The 25,842-nt window shown below is 44.7% G+C and overlaps 2 protein-coding genes across 3 annotated transcripts; one reads left to right on the plus strand and one right to left on the minus strand.

Annotated features, from left to right (window-relative positions):
- Positions 1-297: 297 nt before the first annotated feature.
- On the minus strand, positions 298-4,101 carry RTL5 (retrotransposon Gag like 5). 2 transcript variants are annotated; one of them, XM_045571929.1, is made up of 2 exons: positions 2,932-4,101; positions 298-876 (listed from the first exon to the last, which is right to left on the minus strand). In XM_045571929.1, exons 1-2 carry the CDS (start codon positions 3,893-3,895, stop codon positions 671-673), a joined length of 1,170 nt encoding a protein of 389 aa, XP_045427885.1. In that variant the 5' UTR covers positions 3,896-4,101; the 3' UTR covers positions 298-670. The 2 variants fall into 2 exon arrangements, with proteins under 2 accessions (XP_045427885.1, XP_045427886.1); XM_045571930.1 differs by lacking the exon at positions 298-876 and having other exon boundaries at positions 1,993-4,101.
- Positions 4,102-4,396: 295 nt separating this feature from the next.
- Positions 4,397-25,680, plus strand: NHSL2 (NHS like 2; the record flags this gene model as incomplete). The annotated part of the gene is made up of 7 exons (XM_036411518.2): positions 4,397-4,556; positions 7,367-7,494; positions 7,799-7,994; positions 10,034-10,165; positions 11,291-13,606; positions 15,069-15,201; positions 16,356-25,680. Coding segments are annotated over 7 exons (3,390 nt in total), but the record flags the coding sequence as incomplete, so codon positions are not given.
- Positions 25,681-25,842: the final 162 nt, after the last annotated feature.

The following is a 25,842-nucleotide window of genomic DNA, read 5'->3' on the forward strand; positions in this document are numbered from 1 at the left end:
GAAAGAGAGAGAGGTGTGGGAGCACTGTTATAGGTGGTATAGCTGGGCCACTCAGAGCTTTATATCCCAGTTAGTGGGGAAGTAATGCTATTTTTCAGATGCCTAGTCCCTCCACTTCCTTTCAACACAAATACAGATGACTATAGGTAGGTCCCTTGAGCCTCACTGGGCCATAGTTTCCTCATCTAAGGATTGCAAGGCTTCAGGATAGGGTTGTTTCAGGCAAGGTGCCTGGTAAGTGCCTGATGCCTCTCGGTCCCCACCTATGCTTGCTCAATAACCCAGACAGACACAATCTTTACACACCCTTTATATTTTTATTGAGGAGAAAGCTTTAGCATACAGAACAATTTCTTATCTTCACAACACAGTAATGCAACAATAACACCATAACAATAACACATTTATTTCCAACCTGTTTTCTCCCCAGTCTCTGGGAATCCTTGAGCTGTTTTCATATCCCTGCATGCGTTTTCCCCCACCCCTCTTTCAACCCAAGAAAGTGCCCATAGCCAATAGCTCCTCTTACAGTTCTGGTGTTTGTCACATCACAACAAATATTAAAGACCTGGGAAAGGGGGGAAGAGGGTCAAAGGGGGAACCCAGGCCCCCTTGCCATCAGAGGCCCAGGAACCAGCTCATTCCTCACCCACTCTTTCCTTGGCTGAGGCTACAAGGTCTCAGGGTGAGAAGCACCATGGGAACAGTCAGAACCTGTGCCAAGGAGTCCCTGGAGGTGGGGATGGAAGGCACCTGTCCTTTGCACTTCTCCGGCAGGGACATGAGCAGTAGGGCCATTGTGTTGATCATCAGCAAATAGGGTCCACAGCCTTGAAAAACAGTAGTTCCCCTTTTGGAACTCTTCTGAGGAAATAGCTGAAAAATAGACAAAATTTTCTTTACAGTGTTCACTCCTGCACTGGTGGGAATGGGGAAACCAGGTTACTGAAATATCCAATGAATTAGGAGAATACCTCAATTATCCAGTGTGCATGACTGCATAGGTGGCAGCCATTTTAAATCCTGCTGATCATGAGCTTGCAGGATGATCTCAGCTTTGAAAAGACATACTGAAAACACACTAGAAAGAATGACAGCAAATAGTATTTGCGTCTGTGTGGCGGGGTTCTGAATATTTGGGATTCTTTTTGTCCTTATGTTTTCTCTATTTTCTACATTTTCTATAACGATTATGCATTACTTTTCTATTTGGAAGAGGAGGAAGCCTTTTTAAAAGGTAGCAACAGGTAATAGGAACCAAGCTCCCCTGGTCCCGAGCTGAGAAATTTAAGATAAACAAAAGGGCTTCTTACCTTCTGCTGATGAGTAGAGACCTCCCCAGCAACCAGCCAGTGAACTGGTCATCCTCCAGCTCCTTCCTCTTGCTTCCAGGCTCAAAATCCTAAAACTGAGGTGAGACTATCTGCCAGACTCCAGTGAGGAACATAGGCTTGATTTACTCTGCTCTATTCTGTCTGACTACAGACACTTTGACTGCACTTACCCAACTGCCAGGCTCAGTGTTGAGGGCAGTTCAGGCCAGCAGTGGATTTTCCTGGAATTCTGTGGCCAGTAATATAGTTTCTAGACCCACAGAAAGCAGCAGGACTCTTTATATGAGTCCCTAGGTTTGTACCCAGAAGTCCCAGGAGTTACTAGGAGGCAGTCACCCTCTTCAGTCTTGCCATGGCTTGCCCCCCATGTGAGAGACGTGAGGATGGCCTGGCTGACAGGCTACAGTCTCTGTAGAGAGAATTTTTCTCTCTTCTGAGAACTAAGGAATCCTTTAAGTTGAAATTAAAGAGCAGGCCTTGTGCTCTCTCTGTCCTTGGCAGTCTGGAAAGGAATGGCCAGTTAGGTCATCTGTGAATCCCCAAGGATGGCAAATCTTCTGCAAAGACCTTTTGGTGGGGGGCTGCAGTCCAAGACCTGGGCTGGCCATCCCTAAGGAGTCACTCCTCACAATGTCAAACTGAGTTGTTGCTGCTCTTATCTCCTCTTCTTCCTCCTCCCCCATTTTCCAGGCAACATCAAGGAAAGGGGTAACACTGGGTTCTGTCCAGCGGGGATGCCCGGGAGGACAGTGTGGTAGGAAGAGAGGGCCCCAGATTTTGTGAGTTTGTCCAAGGACCTTGATACGGTAGTCTTTGGGAAGGTTGAACTAGCTTGCTCAGTCATCAAGAACAAACCTCAGTGAAATGTCCACTTGACAAGTGGCTTTGCCCACCCTCACTGGACTACATGTAAGGTCCTCTTTGGGCCCTTCTGCTGGAGAATGAAGCAAGTGTAGGCTTCTAGGCACATTTAGAGATCCCATCCTGCTCTCCGTCAATTATATCTAGTAAATATCCTCAGTGGCCTTAGGAGTTTAGTGTAGCCCGCCCTTTCGCTCGCTCACTGGGGCAGATCATTGAGGCATTGGGTGAAGCTTTGGTGAGCCAGTCAGAGTTGATAAAACCATAGAACACAGTATTAGGAATGACTAGAGGGGAAATGTGAGGGTGTGACCAGTTCATTTATGGGAATAGGCCCAGAAACCTGCTCAGCAGCTTGTGGTAGATCTGAGCAGAGTGCAGTCAAGACGATAACTATTGCTGACCCCTCCTTTACCAGGTGGTCATGGCTGCAAGATGGTCTGTAGTTCTACAGGTCTTCTTCAGGTTTTTCAGGTCTGGAACTCCCTTAAATACTAGTCAGAAAAGGGGCAAGGTGTGGCAGCAATAGCAAGGAAAGGGGACGCAGTAGAAGGGTGTGTTCTGGGTGGCCATCTCCGCAGCACTCACACGCGAATTCGGCCACGGGGAGCCCGGTGGCCCCCCTGTCTTGGAGTGAGGCGGAATAGTACTGGGGGCCGTCTTCGAGTTTGGCGTTGCACCAAGCGACCTGCCTGGCGAATCAGTGATGGTGAACTGTAGAAGGGTGAATTGATACCTGGAAGGCCCTCCAGCAGTGGGACTCGATCCTGGTTCCTCCGTCTGTTGGCTTGTATTATGGGAGTTGATGCATCTAGGAAATTTTCATGATAGTAGCCAGAAGTCTGGGATGAAGCATTGGCATAGGTCGGCATCACGTCCACGAACTCATCTAGGTCATCATCCTGGGCCTCATCCTCTGTCTCTTCCTCCAGTTCTGGCTCCTGCTCTGTTTCCTGCCCTGGTTCCTGGCCCTTGTCCTCATCCTTATTCTCACCCTCATTCTTCTTCCTGATTGCCTCCTCTTCCTTGTCTATGTCGCTGACCTCCACTATCTCGTCTTCATTATGATAGTCCTCCTCCTGTTTCTGTTTCACCTCCTCCTCCTTCCTAATCTCTTCCTCCTTTTTCCTCTTTTCCTCCTGCTCCCTCATCTCTTGCTGAATAACTCTCACACACCTCCACTGGTCCTTGTGAAGCCTGCGCTTCAGGAATTCAGGCAGGTAGACCTGGTCGCCTGAAAAGGGCTCTAACTCAGGCCACTCCAGAGGTGGCATGGGAAGCTGTGGGGGCAGCTCCTTGGAGGTGGGCAGGAGCAGCGCCAGAGCCGGCGGGGGTGGGCAGGGCTGCGGGGAAGGGTCGACCTGGCCTTCTGAGGTGTCGCAGTCCTGGGTGGTGTTGACCAACAGCTCCTCTGAGGCGCTCCCGGGATCTGTGCGTGGGGGAGGCGAGCACATGAAGGGCAGTTCGCCCTCGGGCACGGAGTCTATCTCGCTGAGCGGGAACTCAAAGTTCTCCTCTAGGACCTGCACTGGCCAACGCACCAAGCTGGAGATATTGCCCCTCAAGGAATTCACGTCGGCCAGGGCTCTTCCGAGCTGAGGGCCCAAATTGTCATTCTCCCTGCGAAGGGCATTTAATTCTTCTCGCAGGGCCACGTTCGCCATGCGAAGGCTATTGAGATTTCCTGATACCTCGGACATCTGGACTCGCCTGGGGCTCTGGGTCCGCGAGCGGAGTAGTTATGGGGGTGGGGCGCGGACAGAGACCTAGGCACTCGGAAGGAGGCCAAAATATGGAGGGACATGGGAAGGGAGCGGTGGGGCCAGGTAGGCCGAGCCACACCCACAGGGGCGAGCACGGGGAGCGGGCGCTGCAGGTGCAAGGCCTGCCAGCTGGGTCTGGGGTGCGTTACCTCGTCCAGAGGACCGGAAAGGGCAGACAGCGGCAGGAGCCCAGAGGTGCAGAGCGGAGGTCGCGGGAGGCGAGTCAGCAGCACCAGGCGGCACCGGAGCAGAGCTGGAAGGAGCGGACTGCTGCACTATCTGTAGAGGGAAAATATTGCCGCTGCCTGATCCCCGCCTTTTAAGTTCAGCCTCGCCCCGCCCAACCCCCAATGGCAGGGGCGGGACTTCGGGCATTGTGGGCGCCCAGTGGCCGCCTCGCCCACCCTGGGCTGAGCCTCTCACTGACTCTCTCCTTCCCTAGCTGCAGCTAACTCAGGTCGGGAAAATGCGACAGCGACTGCCCACTCGAGGTCGTCATGGCGACAGCCAGTGAACGTGTTCCTCTCCTCAGGCAGGCCCCCGAGTGTAGAGGAGCTGCTTCGAGAGGCGCAGCTTAATCTCCAGAGCCTGTTGCAAGGTACCGAGAGGGTATGGGGCTTTGTCTGGACCCACAGGCCAGATACGCAGCAGCTGAGTAAGGCACTGAAGAAAGACAGGGACCAGTGAGAGAGAGAAAAAAGTTTAAAACCCATTGTAAAATAAAACACACATTTTCCATCTGTCACCTTCCAGACTGATTCTAAATCACTACCACCACCACCACTTTTTTTTTTTTAGCTCAGTAGTCCATTGGGGGCGGGGGGAGGAGGACAGAAATTGAGACAGGGCAAATGGTAAAACCATTCATTTCCAAAGACAGATGGGTGAGAGACTCTCACAATGTAGCCCACATACCTCCCAGACCTTCCTTGCCACATCACCCATACCTTTGGAATCCTGGCAGTGAAAGCCAAAGAAGGCACCTGCAGAGTCTCCCTCTGGGCTTCACTCATTCTACTCTTGCATTAGCCTTGTCCACATTATCTTCTGGATAGCTACTGCTTTACCAAAGCAAGCCCAATTACACAGCACCTAGCGCTCACTTCACCCCCAATTCCCAACCCACTGTCTTTGAGCATATAATATGCAAAACTGGGTCCACAGACCCAGAGAAGCAGCCCAGTCAGGGTGCCTGAGCAGTCACACTGTACCCACCAGGCAGGTGGAGAAAACCCAGACTTGGAAAACAGAGCTATCATAGAACATAATTCTATTCACATACCTACCTAGCTGTGTAACATTATGCAGATACCCACCCTCTCTGAGCTTCACATCAGTAGTCTTTAAAATGGGAATTCCAATTCTCCACATGGCACAGTTTTGTGACAACTAAAAATAGGGCTTAGCAAGAGTGTTTTGCTGCTGGAGAGACCTTGATGAGATGCAGCATCAACTCTCAGTACATGTCCTTTGGAACATGGGATGAGCTAAACACAATATTAAAGTTAATATAAGAAATAAGGTGTTCCCTGATGAGACTTATAATATAAAAAAATACACATTTACCAGATGAATTTACCTAATGTAAGTGGCAAAAGTATTAAAGCTCAGGTCTATGAGAAACTATTGGTGAGCTGCAAATACCTGGGTGGAGATTACAAAGGGGCATGCATATGTCCAAGTTCACTGAACTATACACAAGTATGTGCACTTTACTATTGGTAAGTTATATCTCAATAAAATAATACAAATAAAAATTCAGTGCTAAGTCACAAGCTCCATACCCCCTTTCAGCCTTCACATCCCATTCAAACCTCTTTTCTAAACCTAGAAGACATTCCTCCCTCTTCCCACTCCAATCCTTATACTTTCTTTATAGTTATATTCTTGCCTCCTCTAAGAATACCTTTCACACAAGTTCTGCACTTTGCACCATTCCCTCCATAAGCACTCATATGAGGCGCTTTGTACATCCAGTTCAGGAGGACTGTTATAGTTCTGAACTGCTTTTCCTTTCATTTGTTCACTCATTTACTCTTTCATCTACTAGTCCTGGGTATATATTTTGTCCACCTGACCAGACTGAGCTTGTCAACATAAAGAACCATGTCTCTTGGGTTTCCAGAAGCACCTGGCACAGGGCTTGTTCCCCAAGAAGTGCTCAATAGACATTTCTTGAGTGAGCATTAAATGTGAAAAAACATCTTATCAGCTCTCATTTATTCATGCCAATGAATATTAACACTGGTGGAGAATAGAAAGTGGCACATGGCCACCCAACTGGACTATAGCCATAACCCCCACCTCCTTGCCAGGGCAGCTCTGACCTTAGAGAAGCAAGATACCAAGGGACACCATGAGCCTTGTGTTCAGATAAGAAAGGAGCTACCATGCAGGAAAAGAGTCAATGTATTCTGTGATGCCTCCATGGACAGTTAGCACTGCGGGAGGAACCTAGAGGGAAGCAGATTTCATATCAAGATGAGGAACAAGTTTCCTGACTCCTGACAGCCCCAACTGTCCTTGGATGGAATCAGCAGCATTGGGAAGAGGGCTGCTCCCTCTTCTGCAAGTGTATGCAGAGGCTCAAGAGACACGCTGAAGAGCTGCTAAGGAGAAAGTCTGAGCCCAGAATGGGGTGTTGGACCAGAGAACCTTTGAGGACCCTCCTGACTCTGTTGATTCTTAAATCTTTGCTCAAATATGCATAGAGCCCTGCCTGTTGATTCCTTACTCTCACTTCCTTCATTTCATTGGATTCCTTCCCTTCCTTTGAATTCATCGGTTAAATGAAACCAATTCAAATCTTATGCATCCTTCATATTCCCTGATGATGCCACTGAAATTCTCCTTCCTTCTATGCCACTTCCTCACTTTCCTCTCCACCTACACTCCCATGGACCTGTCACCACCTACAGCAGGATTAAGATGCAGGAAGCCAGGCTTTTGGATGCTTGAGTAAGAGTTCTTGACATTCAAGGGAACACCTCACATTGGACTTCCCAATACAAATCTCCATCTGTTTCACCCAGGTCTCTTCTCAGCTAAGGTTACAGAAAACCTGAAGAACTGCAGGGCTTCAAAGAGAGAACCTTGCAGCATAAAGTAGCAAGAGGTGTCTGCACCCTGAGCCTCCACTCCAGTTGAACACTTAAGGTGTGGACCACAGAGACAAGGACTTAATCCTAGAACTGGCACAACTCAAATTTCTTGATTCTCTTTTCTCCTTGGCTCTCATAGTCCCAGAAAGTATTCATTTTCCAGAGGTTCAGAGGCCAGGAAATATCCTAAAGAAATAGTGCAAGTCAGGCCTGGCAGCTAGAGCAGGAGCCCTGGCTCATGGTCCCTCCCCTACTTGGCACTTGACAGTGGCCCCCTAGAGTTTGTATCTACTATGCTGTTTTTCAGAAGAATATGAGGAGCAGTACTCAGAGGCCAGACTGCTGGGGCAGACCTTCCGCTCTGCTGATGAGGCCCCTGAGCCCACTCCCAGCCCAAGGCCCCAGTCTGCCAGGCGTCTGGAGTTTGTATTGATGGTGAGTTGCATCTTCCCCTGCCTGGGAGAGCCAGTACAGAGCTCTCCCTGCACCCATCAATAGGGGATCTTGAGCTGCTTACATTATCCCCTGGATATTGCTGCTCATCTCTGCTCACCAGCAGAGCTACCCTGAGGCCCAGCCCATATGGGTCTTTCACACTAGGTGTCTGGCCTGGCAGCCTGTCCATGTTCTCCTGCCTCCCAGACGAAGCCTCCAACCAGCCTGCCTAGACAGCTATTTTGTGGGCATGGCTCATCTCCAGTCAGGAGCACACCCTTCCCATCACCTTCTTTCCCAACAGCCTACAAAACAGCAGCTGAGAGAGGATGAGACTACCACCCAGGGTGTGAGGGCCCCTGAGGCCTCCCTGAGCCTGTCTACCACAGCGGACAAGCAAGTTGCCTGGAATATCCCCTTCCCTCTGCCCATCCTAGAGGAGAAGCGGTGGCTTCAGCCTTGTTCCACGCACTCTGACATTGTGCCCATCAACATCTCTGGTAGAGTTGCTTAGCACCACCTCTGTTTGCTTCCCCCCATGCCAACTACAGACCATCCTCTCCAAATGCACTGGATGCTGGGGGAGGGAGCAAGACTTTCTCTGCTACTGGCTCACCCTGCACTGTCAAGGTCATGGCTCCTGCCAGGGAATGGAGGCATGCAGAAGATGGGGCTATGGCTGCTCTTTCTTCACTCTACTAGCACTTCCACACTAACTGAGATCATCTGATAGCAAACAAAATGTTCTTAAAGAAAACTCTGAAACTTTATGAACTTAAGTGCTCTTTGGAGTGTCCATGGGTATTTAAAATTTGTGAGTTATATTTGGGTTGGGAAAAGGAAACTTCTCTGCTAGAATCTATGTTTGGATAGGTGTCTGAGGGAAAGCGTGGGGTTCAGAGTGTTGATGATAAAAGGTAGGCTCATACCTAGGGTGCAGACCATGGGCCTGATGGCACTTTAAGTAGACACTCAGTCTTTAAGTGAGATGGGTCTCCTCAATTCACACATGGCAAGTGTTTAGGAAGGAAAGTAACAGAAAGAGACCAAGGCCCAAAAGGCCAAAGGGGGTGAGGGGGCAGTACTACCTCAAAAGTGGGGGAAATGATGTATGTAGCTTAGTTGGATGTGGCTTTGGGAACATGTGACACTTGTTATTAATTCATGCTCCACATTCCATTTACTGTAAGTGGAAGAGGAGGAGTCTTGGTCATTTCAGAAGGAGATAGGGCCAGCAACCCAATGAAATCAAGACTTCATGACCTAAAGGAACCAGAGGCGTTGTGTGATCTAGCATTGGCTTGTGGTATGCTGGGAAAAGTTGATTAAGATGAGGACTCCTCTGGTCACATGTGGTGACGCTCTCTGTATATGGGGCCATCCAGCACCATTGGTGTCATCTCAGGAAAATAGAGGAAGAAAATAGAGCCCACAGCCTAGGGAGATGTACAAAGAGGCGTGATGGTGGGCACTTTATTTCTAAACTTCTATCTTACTCTCAATAAGGCTGGCCCTGAGCTTTGTCCATGGAGTCATGTGTGGGAGGAGGGTATCTATGCAGCTGTGAAGCTGTGAGGGGAGAGTTTGGTTAGCCAGCTATTGAATGAGAGACAGTGAGGAGAGCAGCATATTCACCCCCTGTCTCACCCTGACCCTGTCCCAGCAGTTCCACAGGAACAAAGACTGACCCAGTGCTTTAAGAGAAATAGATCTCAGTCACTGCCCAGGGGTGAACTTTGACAAAATGTAATCAAAGGTGGCTGGAGGACAGACTACCAAGCTGCTTCCCAAATAAAGGGGGAGGCAAGGCAGCTTCTGGGAGACACTGTCCTCTGTCCAACATTAAGACTTTTTTTAAAAAAAAATATATTTTTATTGATTTTATAGAGAGGAAGGGAGAGGGAGAGAGATAGATAGAAACATCCATGAGAAAGAAACATCAATCGGCTGCCTCCTGCATGCCCCACTCTGGGGATTGAGCCTGCAACCTGGGCATGTGCCTTGACCAGGAATCAAACCATGACCTCCTTGTTCATGAGCCAACATTCAACCACTGAACCACACCGGTCAGGCTAAAGGCTTTTTATTATTTATTTATTTATTTATTTATTCATTTATTTACTTACTTACTTAGAAAAGATTATAGTCAAGCAACATCTAGTCTCAACCTGTCTCTCTAAATCAGTGGTTCAGAATGTACATCTGAATAATCAACTACCTGGGGAGTTTGAGAAATAGCTTCTACCTGGGCCCTCCTCTCAAAGACTCCAATGTTCTGGAATGGGGTTCAGGTATTGGAATTTCAAAAACTGCTCAGTTTATTTCTATATGTAGTCAGGATTGGGTGAGGCCTATGTATGCCTTGGGGCTCTGGGTGTCTGAGGTCATGTTGGGAGGGATATGGAAGAAGGGCCACCTGCCTGGATGCTACTCATGCTCATCGCTACTGCCATCATCCCTTCTCTCTATCTCAGGCCCATTCCCACTGTACTGTAAACAGAAACCAAGATGCACCCAAGTGTCTTTATTTTGGCTACAGGGCAGCAGTTCGATAAACATGCAAGTTTGCGACACTCCTTGTTTAACACAGAGACAGCCGTGAACCCCAAGTCCACCCTGAGACGGAGGCGGACCATTATTGGATTCTCTAACTTTTCCCAGCGAGATCAAGGTGACCCCACCAGAGCTGATTCCTCAGACCCTTCCCCTTTTTCTCTCCCACCAATTCTGCCACCTGGGTGGTATTGTGGTTATGGGGATCAAGAATAATTTGAGGGAGGGGGCTTTGGACATCCTGAAAAGCCAATGTGGTGATTAAAGATAGCCAAGGGTCTTTGGTCAAGAGGAGGAACTGAATATGAAGAACAGGACTCCCAGGCTATAAATTTATTATGTTATTCTTTCTCATAATGATTGGAATATATTTCAAATTTAGGCAAGTAGGTAAAGGGAGGAAGTATCACTAAAAGAACCATCTTGGCAGAACCATTATGCTGTTAAATGAATGCTGTCCAAAGAGAACAGGCCTTGGCCAGGTTATATAACCTCTCTAAGCCTCAGCTTCTTCATCTATAAATTGGGGCTAACGATGCCAACTGATGGAGTTGCTGTGAGGATTAGAGTCATTGTATGTAATTTGCCTGCCATGTGCCTGGTACATAGTATGTGTTCAACAAAGGGTGACTGTTATATAAATTATCATAGCAGTAGAAGTAGTAATAATAATGATTATAGAACAGTAATAATTGTGTGTATGAGTAATCTTTGGGGATTCTGAACATCTGAACGGTTGCCTCACATCTGTAGATTATCTTAAGTATCTCATGTTGCAAACCTAAAAACTTACAGGTGCCAAAAATGCAACCAGACTCTGGGCTTTCCAACTGTGGCTTACTCCAAATTCATTTCTGGGGCTAAAAGTCACACCGTGCTGTCCTTTATAGTTCAAAAACTTCTGCTTTCACCTCGAGAGAGGTGAACTCTGAGGTCTGTGATGGTTTCATGAACCTGAGGTGAAAGGCCTGGAAAACCCAAGGTAGTCCCACCTGCTACTTCAGCTCCAAAAGGAATAATCAAAGCTGGAAAGTCTTTGGAAGCCATCTGGATAATTCAAGGCCACCCTGTGACTCACCATGTCATGATGGGCAGGGACCCAACTTCCCCCGCACTCTTATCTGCGGAAAGGAAGAACCAAGGAATTCTGTCCATGTTGTTGGCAAATGCTTCTTGGCAAAAATTTAGTGCTGCTGGGGGATCCCTGGCTGTACCAATAATGTTCTATTTTTCCCTCCTACAGGTCTCAGCAACAGCCCCACAGGCAGGTTGGCTTGCTCTACCAGCTCAGACATCAAGCCCAGTCATTCTGTTCCAGAAGGTGTTCATGGAAGAGTTTCAGTTGGTCAGGAAGCTCGTTTCCCAAATATCACCTCATCAGTACTGAGAAATCCTTCTAGTGATCCAGACAAACCTCTCCAGGTGTGTGGTGGCACCAAGCCTCCTGGCATGGAAAGCATTGGAATGGTGTATAGTGTCTCCAGTTCTTGCAATGGACCAACAGAATCTACATTCTCTGCTTTGTGGAAAGGAGATGCTTTCACCTATATGACTCCAAGTGCCACCAGTCAGAGCAATCAAGTCAATGAATATGAAAAAAACCCTGCTTCTGGAAATTCATGGGTCTCTCTGCACACACTGCCACCTCTGGTTCCTAAGGAGGCTGCTGCACTCCTTGTCACTCGTGATAACCCAGCAGGATGCAGTGGATCAGCTGGCTTCTCTGAACCCTCTACTCAACAAAGGCAAGTATCAGAGCGACCCTTCAAGATTGGCCTTCTGACTGGTGGCACCTCAAGGCTGGAGACAGGCCCAGGTGGGACCAGCAGGTTCCGGGAGCGGTCACTCTCTGTACCCACAGACTCAGGCACCACAGATGTAGACTATAATGAGGAGCAGAAGTCCAGTGAAGCCTGTGCCCTGCCTTATGCCAATACAAGTTCTGAGGGCAGTAACAGTGCTGACAACATTGCCTCCATTAGCTCCCAGCAAGAAGCCCACCACAGAAGGCAGAGATCCAAGAGTATCTCACTCAAGAAGGCCAAAAAGAAGCCTTCCCCACCAATGCGCAGTGTCTCACTGGTCAAAGATGAACCAGTCCTCTTGCCAGAAGGTGGGTCAGCACTACTCAAGGACCAGAGGTCCAGGAGCCTTTGCCTCTCCTTGGAACACCAAGGACATCATTCATCCCAGGGTCACCCAGCTGTGCCCATCTTCAAAGACCCAGAAGATTCACAATTCTCCCACCACTGGTATCTTACTGACTGGAAGTCTGGTGATACCTACCAGTCCTTGTCCAGCTCCAGCACTGCCACTGGCACCACAGTCATTGAGTGTACCCAAGTTCAGGGCAGCTCAGAGTCTCTTGCCTCCCCTTCCATCTCCAGAGCTACTACTCCTTCCCAACTCTCCATTGAGGTAGAAGCCAGGGAGGTAACCTCTCCAGGAAGGCCCACTGGGCTGATGTCACCGTCCAGTGGGTACTCCAGCCAGTCAGAAACACCAACACCCACTGTCTCCATGTCCTTGACCCTGGGCCACTTGCCTCCTCCAAGTGGCAGTGTCCGGGTGCGTCCAGTGGTACCTGAGAGGAAGTCATCACTGCCCCCACCATCGCCAATGGAGAAAATTTCTAAGTCACGATTATCGTTTGACCTACCATTGACCTCTTCTACCTACCTGGATCTATCTGGGATGAGTATCTCCTTACGAAGCAAAACCAAGGTGAGCCGGAATCACTCAGATACAAATTTTGGGGCCAAGTTGGTCCAGAAAACTGGCCCCAATCAGCCAGTCATGCCCATGGTTACTCAGTCTGACCTACGTTCTGTCCGCCTCAGGTCAGTAAGCAAGTCTGAGCCAGAAGATGACATTGAGAGCCCTGACTATGCTGAGGAGTCAGGAGAAGTCTTTACCTTACAAGAGAGAAAGATGAGACCTCCCATAGCTGAGAAACCTCCGCTGGCCCGAAGGCCTCCAAGCTTGGTTCACAAGCCACAGTCTGTCCCTGAGGAGTACCCATTAACTTCGCCTACATTAGCTATGACCCCTCAGAGCTCAATTCAATACATGAGGCCATTCCCTCCAGACATCTACACGGTGGTGAGGAAACCAAAGTCCTCCAGCTTCCCTGAGGCCAGAAGCCCAGGGGAGTCAACAGCACCCTCATCTCTTGTTTTTACACCTTTTGCCAGTTCCTCTGGTGCTTTCTGCTCAGGAACACAGCAACCTCTCCAGGGAAGTACAGAGGATGAGGGCCCAAAAGTGAGAGCTCTGTCTGAAAGAATTAGCCTCCAGAGCCAAGAACAAGCTGAGAAGAAGAAAAGCAAGATTCCACCTCCTGTACCAAAAAAGCCCAGCGTGTTATATCTGCCTCTCACCTCACCCACAGCTCAAATGGAGGACTATGTTGCTGAACCGAGGCTGCCTGTCAGCCCCATCATCACCCTGGAAGAAGATGCTAAGTATCCCCCCACTGGTGACCACCTGCAATCATCTGGTACAATAAGGACAACTTCCACACCACAGGCTGATGATGGAAGGGAGGCAAGCCCTCCAGGTTAGTAAATTATCTGATGGCTTTTCTTTTCGATCCCAGGAGAGATGGTGGTGAGAATGTAGTGCCAGAGACAGAAATCCATGATCCTGACCCTGGGATGACCAAATTAGTAGGGACACCTCTTGAGGGTTTGGGTTACTCTAAATGGGCCTCACTGCCCTTGGGATCAGGGGATTGGGACTGGCCCAGGGGTTGATCTCCAAAGCTCAGTTTGAGGCAGCCTACTCTGGAACCCCCAGTGCAGAGGTAATGAAATTAAACTAGGTCTTATCACTTTGGGACCTTAGAAGCCCATTTACCTAATCAGGCATGATCCCCTGCCCTAGGAACTCTCTACATCACTGTACAGTACTTTTCACTACCCATGCTGAATTTAGTTTCTTGCATGGGACTTATACTCTCCCAGGCTGAGGTCAAGTGCTGTGGTGGGCTTGCAGGCTTCTGAAGCAATGCAATATGTACCAGCAGCAGACTTTCCTAGTGGCTTTGAGAGAAAATGGAGCCCACTTTCTTGGCTGTTTAGCTCTTTCTAGAACAAGAAGACTAGGCTAGATAATATTTGTCATCCTTTTTTTATTTTTTTCCTGTCCCTTTTTGTTTTCACTGTGGCAAAATATACATAACATAAAATTTATCACCTTAACCATTTTTAAGTGTACAGTTCAGTGGTGTTAATTATATCCACAATGTTGAGCAACCATCACCACCATCCATCTCCAGAACTCTTTTTATCTTGCAAAATTGAAGTCTACAACCATTAAACAGTAACTCTCCATTGCCCTCTCCCTCCAGCACCTGGCAACCACCATTCTGCTTTCTGTCTCTGAATCTGTCTACTCTAGGGACCTCATATAAGTAGAGTAATGAAGCATTTGCCCTTCTGTGACTGGTTTATTTCACCTAGCATAAGATCCTCCAAGTTCATCCATGTTTCTCACTCTTTTTTCTTTTTGAACTCTTAACACCAAAATCTTTTGGCCTTCCTTGAGTTGATTTGGACTTTCAAAATAAAATAAGTCATTGTGACTAAAACATGCAAACAAATCAAAGCCATAGGTAATTTTAAAATATTCATCCTTAAACTCCAAAGGCTCCCCCTGAGATTCAGAAAGGTCACACTCCCACCCATTGGTTGAATCATTGCTTAATTGCTCTTAGTTCCTTGATCTTTAAAAATGACACATTTAAAATAAGAAAATGCTCAATCATCCTATTGTAATGGAAGAGGCATGAGAGAATAAAGACCCAGGCTTAATCTTTAGCGCTGAATCCACCTTGGCCAAATCACTAACCTTCTGAATATTATGTTCTTTGCAAAATGGAGACATTGAGAGTCTCTGTCCTGCACCCATCAGTAGATGGGTGGACAGAGTTGCACTGAACATCAAATGAAATACATATGATAATGTGCTTGGTCCTCACTATTGTGGTCAAAATAATTCCTTCTGGTTCTTATACCTAGGGAGTACTATGGAACCAAGTACTGAAGAAAAAAGTGTTATCAGTGATAAAACAGCTGAATGGATTGCAGAAGATGATGATGATGTGTTTGTGGCTTCACGTACAACTGAAGATTTATTTACTGTGATACACAGGTCTGGACCAATTTCCTTAGTTCCTATTGTAATCACCTTTACTTTTTATACCAAAAGACAAAATGCTACCTCTAAGCAGCCATTAGAATTGAAACTAGATACTTAACTTCAGATTCCCACATATGTGAAACAGTCTAGGACCTCACATCACCAATTCACTGACATCTTTGGATGAAGTGGAGGAGGGGAGGAGAAAGGAAGACCAGGTGCCAAGAGAGAGGCCCCTTGTCTTCTAGCAACCGCAGGACCTATTGAGGATCTTTCTGCTCTCTTACAGCTTTGTATGCAATCAGAGACATTTAACCCTTCATAGAATTCCTTGTACCAAAAAATCTTATCAAGAAGTGAAGTGGAAAAAAAAAAAAAGAAGAAGAAGAAGTGAAGTGGGGCATCAGGCCAAGTATCAAAGCAAGAACTTAGGCAGAGGGACACCTGATGGGGATTCAGTTATTGGACAAGCGCACAAAGCGAGGACTTGGTGGGGAGGAAACTGAAAGGACCCAGTTGTTGGAGCTAGACCACCAGTTCAGAGCAGGATCAGTTCCCAGCCTGTCTTGATTCAGTCACTGAGCTTGTAGCCTTGACTCCTTAAATTCTTCTTGGGTCCCATAACCTTGGCAGAACTGAGCCTGCAGGCACAGGCCAATGACTCCAGCTGCAGGCATTGAAACGAGTGAAGGGTTGCCCAGCCGATGTGACTCAGTGGTTGAGTGTCAGCCTATGAACCAGAAGGTCAAGGTTCGATTCCCAGTCAGGCATATGCCCCAGTTGCAGGCTCAATCCCCAGTAGTAGGGAGCATGTAGGAGACAGCTGATCAATGATTCTCTCTCATCATTGATGTTTTTATCTATCTATCTATCTATCTATCTATCTTTCTTTCTTTCTTTCTTTCTTTCTTTCTTTCTCTCCCTCTCCCTTCCTCTCTGAAATCAATAAAAATATTTTTTTAAAGAAAAAGACAGTGAAGGGAGATGGGGCCAGACAAGGGAGCAAAGGGACTCAATGGTGAGAGAGAAAGGTAGTGAGTATGATTGCTTGCAAGGCTGCTGTATAGAAGTTACCAGATCATGTCAATGGCATTCATGAAGTTATATGAAGCATTAGGAAATGTCCACCACACGAATTCACTCAAAGCAAAACTTCTCTTCTTTAGGTCCAAAAGAAAGCTGCTTGGCTGGAAGGAGCCCGGTGACACCTTTGCCGGAGGCAGCAGACCGAGCTCCCACTCACCAATAAGGAACACAGCTGATTCTCCAATTAGTGAGCCAACTGCCTCTGTAGGGTCAAGCGGCAGTACCAGCCTAGATGCTGGCAGAAACGATGATTTCAAGGCCTTGTTACAGAAAAAGGGAAGTAAGGCAACTCCAAGGTCCCGCCCCTCAGCAGCTGAACTGTTGAAGACCACTAATCCACTTGCTCGGAGAATTATTGCACAGTTTTCAAACGACTACGACACCACTGGTAGTCCCAGTACCTAAGCCCTGGGTTGAGCAAGTAGGATTCAGTTACTAAATTGAGTATAAAAAGGGGGGAAAGGAAGGGTTCTAAAAAGAAACCATGGAAATAACAAAAGAGCCTACATTTCTTTTACTTAAACTCACACTCTGGACAGCAGGCAAGAGACCACTTTATCTAGAAATCATCAGGCACTTTAATCATATGCAGATTTTTATGTTTTCATACTTAAAATCTTGCCATTATTGACTACAGATTTTCTTATTTTCTGCCAGTGGTGTGCATCAAGAAGAAATTCTCAGATGCAAGGGCACACATGCATCTTTTCAATGAATGACCGACTGCTCCATCCCTGGGTCCTGTTACTGAGGAGCACAGTGTGAGAGCAGATTGGGGGCTGTCAAACCTGGGGAAATAGGGAGCCATTGTTGATTATTTACTTCCTTGGTGAGGCCTTAATGACTTGTGTGGAGAAACAGAAAGACTCTGATGCCTCTTCAACTACAGTTTAACTCTCTCCCACTAGAGATTTGCAAGTGTGCACTTATTTTGGCATGAGTTGATTGGATGGCTTTTGTGCAAAATATGAATGTTACTTGATCCTGAACTTCATGCCTTTTTCAGTTTGTCTACATGGTGATCAGGGTGATGAGTTTTGATAACAAACAGACCCCCCCCCCCCAAACACACACACCCCTTAACTAGAAAAGGTCAGAACCTGGTTACTTTGAATGAACCAAGCTCAGCCAACAAAAAAAAGCAGCTATTTTTCAACTCTGATCTATCTGAGGTAACTTGCATGCACGCCTTTGGACCCTTCTAATGTCTGTCAACAATGATAGCTAAAATCTGTGCCCAGCTTATGCTGCATTTGAAGAACTCTCATTTCATTATCATATAACATTCATTACAGGAAGTAATTAGCTGAACTAATGGCATCATCAAAGGCTTAAGGAGTAGAGAAAGTAAGTGTAACTTGCCCACAACCATTCAATTCAGATTGTGGTTTGTTTTGTTTAAAGGAATTCTTACTATGGTCCAGAACTGAGAATGCATAAACTAAAAAGATACATCCAGAATCTAAAAGGCAGCCTTGCAAGTTGCTATGGCCCATAACACAAAAAGGCCTAATTAGTTAACCAAATGGGGACAGAGGGTAAGAACTGGGTAATTGGGATGCTGATGCAACTCCAAAACAATCATTGTGACTCCTCTTGCCCCCCCCCCCCCCAAGGCACTAAGTCTCCTTGTCAGTTCAATTTTCTAAGCAAATCCAGAGCAGTGATTCATTTGATTTTCATGTCTGGTTTCTGGGAGGTTGGGGGGAAAACAGACCAATAATTAAACAAACAAAATTGGTTGAGCAATAATGGAAAGGTATTTGTCCACTGTCCAAAGAGAGGGAAAGAAGTCAAATAAAATAGTATTCTGTTTCACAAAGAGGGTTCCCTTACCCTTTACTTCTTCATCCCCCCCCCCCAACAGATTCACTGGTCAACAACCTCCTAGAGGATGCAGAAACTGCCCCAGATATAAGCAGATCTTGATTTTGATAGATCATGTTTCTCACAAGTAAGAAGCAAACTTTTAGCACAACTGCCCACACTCCAGAGAACAGAGCAGCTGAAAAACCACACTGTGTGCTGAAAAGACTTAAGCCTCTCACACAGAAGCTCTGGGCCTAAGCACTTGGTTGGTACAGTTCTGAATTCTAGACTTCTGAGTACAGGCCAGACCCACCCTCTCCCTTGCAATCAGCACTTTCCCCTGATTTAGACCAAAGCCATGTAATATAATAAACAACAAAATCCCAGACGCTTTGTAAAGAATTAAAACTATTTGGTTGGTGGTATGGATGTTGAGGATATAGAGCAAGTCGTTCTCAACATAACAGAAGGATCTGACCAAATTTCAAGGGTTTTACCGGAAGTAAAATAGATTCATTACTGGCCTTAATTTATATATGAATGCCACTCTTGTCTGTCCCAGTCTCATAATTCCAAAAGATGCAAACATCTCGCTCTGTAGGGAAATGAAGGAGAGTTTGTGCTTTTGCCTAACAAAGATAAAGAACAGCCAGGGCCTTCTTAAGAACCATTATGAATAGCTAAACTCTAAAACCAAGTATGAGACTCACATCGTTTAAGACTTGTTACTTCTGCTGATTTTCTGGAAGCATCTTGTGGGTTTTACCTCTCCCCTCACCTTGCTATCTTTAGTGGATTCACCAAAAGATTCTAAGCTAAATTCACTGATACCTTTATATTTTCCAATTACCTTGAGTCTTTCTTCCTCTACAATAATCTGTATGCCTGGATTTTTTAGAACATCTCCTACATCATCACTCTGGCCCTCAGATGCTCAGTGGTGTTCCCATTAGCACAAGAGCATTTGGGGCAAAGATTTTATGGTCAGAGGTAACATTGAGGACTGGAAATATTTACTTAATGTTTTACAACAGGTGGACCTAGTTCCAAACAACCAAACTACTATTTCTACCAATCATCAATGAACAGAACACTGAACATCTTTCCTATTCCTAACACTCAACCTCTCTCCTCCTTGCTTGATTATCGTAACACCAACTCTCTCTCCCACCTAGGCACAACCCATAGTATTTGCTGCCTTCTGCACCTATTCTGCTGAAACTGGAGAAGAGAGGCTGAAAGCTCCTCCAGAAAGGCTTTCAGAGAACCTACTACTGCCACTATTACTAGTGTGAGAAATAATAATAACAATTTTTGAAGGCGGAATACAGAAGAGGTGCAAGTGAAATGAAGTTGGCCCCAGGGGGTCAGCTAATAATTAAAGTTGTTTCTGTCCCCTTGTTTCCTCTGATTCCAACTAATAGCAGCAGGTGGCTCTGTAGACTGACTTCAGTCCGGTGAAGAGAGCAGGAAGTCAACCCCAGGAGAGGTTAGTTGGTAGCTAAAAGTGCTTTGCACTTAATTGTGGCATGGATGTTGAGGATAGAGAGCAAGTCATTCTCAACATAACAGGAAGCTTCACTGGTGTCTCTTCTCCTTTGTCTGCTTCAGTCTCTCTCCTGGGACTTCCACCTGGCCTCAACTTGCCCCTTATCTGAAACCCCTGTAAATTACTTCCCTACCTGACAGCTTGCCCTTTAAGGAGGCAAGAGCAAGGCAGCAAATTAATTCATGTTAGCTTAATGGCCACAAATTGACCAGTTGATCTGGAGACTTCACATTAAATATGCAAAGACAGATGAGGTTCCACAAGCATTTTACCAGACATCCATTTTAACTCTCTAGAGTCTAGACAACATGAATTAGGTTGCTATCTCACTATATCATCCATCTGAGCAGATCTGGCCAAGCACCTGCCCTCTTCCTCATAAATGAACTATTCCCTAAAAAGATGAGTTCATGGTCAGTGCTTTTTTCCCCTCACCATTGCAGCCTTTCATTATCACCAGGTCTGTAACACATTGGTGACCTTTCACTTTAATATGATTTACCAGGGCCAGGACTAGAGTGAGGTGACTGAGGCGCCTGGGGCGCAAAGTTTAAGGAGGTGCCCGCTCTCAGGGCTGTGCAAGTGCCTTACCCTCATCCTGGCCCTGCGATTTGCACTCCATAAAGTATTATCAGTTTCTTCTTCCAATGAACAAGCATGGTTCTTCTGATTTGGGGGATAACTCACTACCTGTTGTTGTATCAGATGTCTTAATTGCTATCTGTTTTTCACTGCTATAAACCTTCGTATGCTTAGACATAAAAGAATCTTCATTATTATCAGAAAACATGGTTGCTTTCTAAGTAATTTTCTCCAAGTGGCAAGTTAGTGCCCATTTTAGTAAGGGATGCTGACAGAATATCCCATCAGCAAAACAGTGAATGAGTTGGAGGTCTGTAGTTGGAATCCAAGGTTTATAGTTTCTGCTCCATTTTCCCCAGACCTTGCTTTCCAGCACCAACTCTTCTGAGTGCCTCCTAGTTTGCGCTCTTCCTAGTTAAGAAAAGCATGCTCTCAGGAAAGAAATACATTTATTTACTTTGGGGTTATAAGGCTTAATGCTACCTCTTTTGAAGGTCATTTGCTGTTTAACAGGGGTTTTAAAAGCCTTACGCCAAAGGAATGAAATTCTACTGTAGAATTTTAGGCATCAATTAGTTGCAGAAGTGGTGGGTGTTTTGTTTTGTTTTGTTTTGTTTTTCACCATCAAAAGGCCAAATTACTTGACAGCTAACTCCAGACTATAGAAAATACCTTAATTGCCTGGTATTATTTTAGTAAATGACTAGTAATCGATTCAATCATCCTGATACTCAGTGCTGTTCAATATGGTTCCTACCAAGAGATTCTCAGAAATGCTACCAAATGCCACTGAAAAGGCCTAGATAATTCATATTGTACATTAACATTTTCTCACAAGTGGAATTAATACTATTTATCATTTGAGTAAAAACAAAGGGATTTAAGTAGTTTGTGAAGATGTGTCCTGTTTGTAAAAGGTGAAACTGTCCAATATTGTCTGATTAATGTCAGTTGTCCAGTATTGGTGGTGATTATTAAACTTATTAGAGGTACAGCTTTATTGAACACAAGCCTCTGCTCCCTGCCATCTGTTTTGTGCTATCACTTCAGCTTGGTGTGAGAATGAGACCAGATCTATACCACAGCACCCACTCCCTCCAAAGCCTTTGTGTGTATTTCAGCTATAAGTGATTAAGCATTTAAAAGGACAAGAGAGGGGAAACGAGGTCCAAAGAGCTGCTTTTGTCAAAGGGCGGCAAAAAAAATCTAATTATTTAAACAATGACATTAAAGAAATAGTTTTAGAATACTTGGAAACAGATATATAGAGGAATACAGTAGTAAATTGTTATAGACACACATTTGAGATGTTTTTCATATGTTTAGGAAAAAAGAATTTGCATAAGTAATTGTGTGAAATAGGTATATACTTTGTTCAGTAAAGCCCCAAATTTAAACCAGTGGCTATCAAAGCGTGATCTCAGGACCAGCAGCAGCCCTGGGATATGTGTGTGTGTGTGTGTGTGTGTGTGTGTGTGTGCGCGCACACAAACACACACACGCACATCTATTCCAGTGATGTTACTTCTTCAAGCCCCTGAATCACTGTAGCCACGACTCTCCAATGATTCCAACCTCCCAATCATTTCTGCTATCATTACTAGTAGAGTGATCAGTCTCTGGCTAAGTGATATATTTTGTCATGTTGGTCAGGTATGTGTTGCTTAGTGTTATGAAATTATCAGATTAAATCAACTACTTGCTCAACCTGCAAAAATATTTTATTTAACTTAGCCAGCATATCTGGCCTGTTTTTTACTTAAATTTTTTAAATTCACAAATAAGGAAAAGGAAAAGATGTTATATTTGTTTGGTATTGCTGGTTTTTCTCTAGAAGGGCTCTGGCAGAAGTATATTTGATTTTAAGGTTTTGCCTAAATAGTGAAATTTGATATCAATGAATTCTCAAACTATGAACTGAAACAACCAGTTAACCCCTCTCAACCTCTCTTTAGTGCCAAGCTTTATAGAAATTTATTCCTTACATTATGTTGAGCTTTTTTAATGTCCAATTTTATAAAATGTTATGCATGCAAACAAAGCATCATGCTCATTATACAAGTCATCCTCAAACTCATTTTCTCCTCAATATGTATGATGGTGAAGAAATATCAATATGTATGTTCTTATCTCTCCTGACCAATTGTAAATTGCAAATCGTTTCATTACTTTTTAAACAAGACATATTTACTCTGGCTAGTAGTTAAAATTTTATTCTTTTTATTATATTTCATTGCTACATTTTTTCTACTGACTCCAAAACTTACTTTGGGGAATAGTTATCATTTCTAGATTATTGTATTTATCTTATGCCTATATTTATCTGTAGTCATGGAATAATAGAGCTGAAAATAACCAACTTCTCATTTTACAGATGAGGAACTGAGGCCCAAAAAGGTTAAATAACTTAAACAAGGTCACACAGTGGTATGACCCAGCCTCAATCTCAGGTCTTCTGTCTATGGGTCCAATGTTTTTACATTTAAAGTATGACATTTATAGAATACCCACAGCTGGCTTCTACTTTTATGACACATGAATTTCCCAGATATTTCAATGAAATAATGTATATGCTTTCATGAAAATGACCAAGAGTTCTTTAGCTCATGAATCCAAAGACAAATTTGATTTTCAGTTTAGAAATAGTAATTCCTTCCAAATTAAGAATATGTGCTCTGCTTTGTACAATGAATGTTTTCCTTCAAGGTTGTTTGAAAAATTATTGTTTTGGATAAAATTCCATATTTTAGAAGAGAAGCTTCCTATGTAATGAATCTTTTGGTGATTTCTTTTGAAAAACAAAGAATCCTCTTGTCAATGTCTCCTAAAAGACTATACTTTTCTTTAATGTGAACTTTTGTAACTGGTGTTTATTTAAAGCAGGGCAAGCCAATATAGGCTTTCCTAGAATCTACTTTATTCTTCCCTTCTTAAACTTTGTGAGATTTTTCAGACTGTTAGATGCTCATGAGATACTTAGTTGTGCTCTAAAAACTTTACCTAGCTTGATGTTTTGTCAATCCCTGGGCTCAAACTCTGTTGCCATCTTATCAAACAAGAACAGAATTCCCTAATCCCTAAATTCTGCATGCAGTCTCTTTTCTAGAACATTCTTTGCCTAGTACTCATTAGTGTAATTGTCTCCTCAGCTATTCCTGGGTTTCCCTCCATAGTTCATGCATAACCTCATTATTCTGTGGAGTTTCAGGCAGTGGTCTTTTAGGCCTATCTTAGTGATATGGAGTAGTATTTACAGATATTTCCATTTACAGATTGTTCCCTTTTTTTCTCCTGGACCTTTTCTGGTTTGTCTTTTCAGGATTGCTTAGAGGATGGTGGTATTTTCCCTATCATCCACACCAGGGGTTGACAAACTTTTCTGTAAAGGGCCAGATAGTAACTATTTTAAGCTTTGTGGGCCACATATGGCCTCAGTAACAAATTCTTCTTTTGTTGCTGTTTGTTTGATCTTTCAAATGGTATGTTTACACCTTAAAAATATAAAAACCATTATTAACTCTTGGGCCATACAAAGCCAGTGGCTAGATTTGGCCCACTTGTCATAGTTTGCTGAGCCCTGACACAGACCATCTTCTGTGACCCACCCTATGTGATCACTGGCTTGTGTACTGGATAATATGGCTCACAAGCATACACAGAAGTGGGTAGAGAGGAGCTGCATATGCCAACTATTATTTTCAATAGGGTGCCCTTTATGACTTCTCTGTCTCTTCCTCCACCTATCTATCTATCCATCATCTATCTATCATTTTCCCTTACAACCTCAGTGTAGGAACCCTCATTGTTTTCTCCAGCCCTCCTATCCTGATTATCCAATGTGCCTCTGCTTCCTTAAGTTTGGAGCAAGCTGGCACGGAAGAAAGGATTTCTGAGATTTCTTATTTCTTTTGTCCCATCATTAACCCCAAATTGTGGTTCATCAGTCTCACCCTGCCTCATACTGCCATCATGAGTTTAGGGCTGTCTCTAGAGAGTCTGGTGGCCCAGGCCATGAGATTCCAGTCCAGTCTACAACTTTCTAGGGAAATCACCAGCTGTTGATTTGGTCCTAATAGCTGGTTTTAAAATCCAGAATGTCCACGTGTTCATTTTCTAATGTTATTTGGACCTGTTCTAGACTCAGCCCCAGCAAAACAATGAATTGTGAAAGTATTCTGTGCCCCCCAGTTTTTTCTGGCCAAACCTCCTGTCTCCTGGGCCCCAGCTTCTGAGGACAGATTCGTTGGGATGCCCTGGGCAGCACCACAACCAGAAGGCATTCAACAGACTACCACCTTCTGTTTCCTGCACCTCTAAAAGGGTTCCTTAAAGCTTATTCACATATCTCTCCATCTTTCTCCATCTCTAGCTCTAATTCTGTTACTTGCTGGTCTAGAGCTCAGTCACATTTTAATATTTGCTTGTATAAACTTGGGGAGATGCACGTGAATGGGAAGGCGTGTACCTGTGTGTACAAGCATGGTTTCTCCACCTGGTCTGTGAAGTCACATTCCCTAATGTGTATCTCTTACACACATGCACATATACCCTATCCAGTGCTCACAGCAGTTCTCTAGTCCAGATCCAGATCTGATGGGGCTGGTGAAAGAAAAGGGGATTGTGGGAGCTCCTGAGGCATCTCCCTTTTCTCATTGTTTCTTTCCTACTGACTTTTGCTCACCTCTCCCAAGAAATTTAAAGAAACCCCTCTGTGACAATTCTGGACAGGCTAACTTTCAGAGAGCTATGACTATCATTCATTAAGGACTCAGACATGCCTCTCAGGCTGCAGATTTTCCTATCTAAGCAAATTGTTTTATAGGACCTTTAGCTTGCTTTTTGTCATTTGAGTCCAGGGATCTACCCACTAACTGTAATCTAAATTTTAAAAAGTCAGACACAAGTTACTTTCAGGATTTCCTAATTTGAAAGTACTCATGAAGTAGCTTCTTTCTGCCTTTTGTTTAGGATTTCCAGACTTAGGAAAGGAAACAGGCTTGCACTGTGAAGTCTAAGGCAGCAAAAGTACACTTGCCAAAAACAAAATGAGGAAGGAGGATTGACTAGTCCTACTATGCATAGTCAAGAGACGGACTTTTGTGAAATTAGTTCTCATGGTTCAATGCTTATTGTGTTCCAACAATGCACTTAAGAAAAACAAACAAGGGAGATTGAAATTTACAGACCAATATCCTAAACTGAAAGGCAGTGATGAGAATGTGTCCATCGATAAAAATTTCAAGAAGCAACAGAAACTAATAAAGATCAGAATCCCAGTCTTTCCAGAATTCCAACACAAAATGGAAGGGAACCCTCTGTGGGTGATATTACAAATGGTTTTTATAGTCTTTCTTTTCTTTTTAAATAAAATGATTCCTTACTGGTTTGCTGCCATGAATTCATTTGCATTCTTTATATAGCTAGAGCTGTTTGTGTCTTCTTAAAATAAACAACTTCTGTTAAAAGCCATTTTTTGTTTCACCCTTTGTTTTCATAGTAGCATAGTGTTATTCAGATACTAAGCCCAGATACTAAGCCTTGCTCATGAGCATGTTTTACTGACTACACAAGTATGGGGCCCACACATGGAATCTGATTCTCATAAACCCCTGAGAACCCAAAACAGA

Source organism: Pipistrellus kuhlii, unplaced genomic scaffold (assembly GCF_014108245.1).
Source record: "Pipistrellus kuhlii isolate mPipKuh1 unplaced genomic scaffold, mPipKuh1.p scaffold_m20_p_40, whole genome shotgun sequence".
NCBI lineage: Eukaryota > Metazoa > Chordata > Mammalia > Chiroptera > Vespertilionidae > Pipistrellus > Pipistrellus kuhlii.

Excerpts from the sequence above, each read along its gene's own strand:
- RTL5 (XM_045571929.1), bottom strand. The coding sequence starts at position 3,895 with ATGTCCGAGGTATCAGGAAATCTCAATAGCCTTCGCATGGCGAACGTG. Across the intron at positions 877-2,931 it reads ACTGCTGGAGGGCCTTCCAG|CTATTTCCTCAGAAGAGTTC; the intron begins GTATCAATTCAC and ends TCTATTTTTCAG.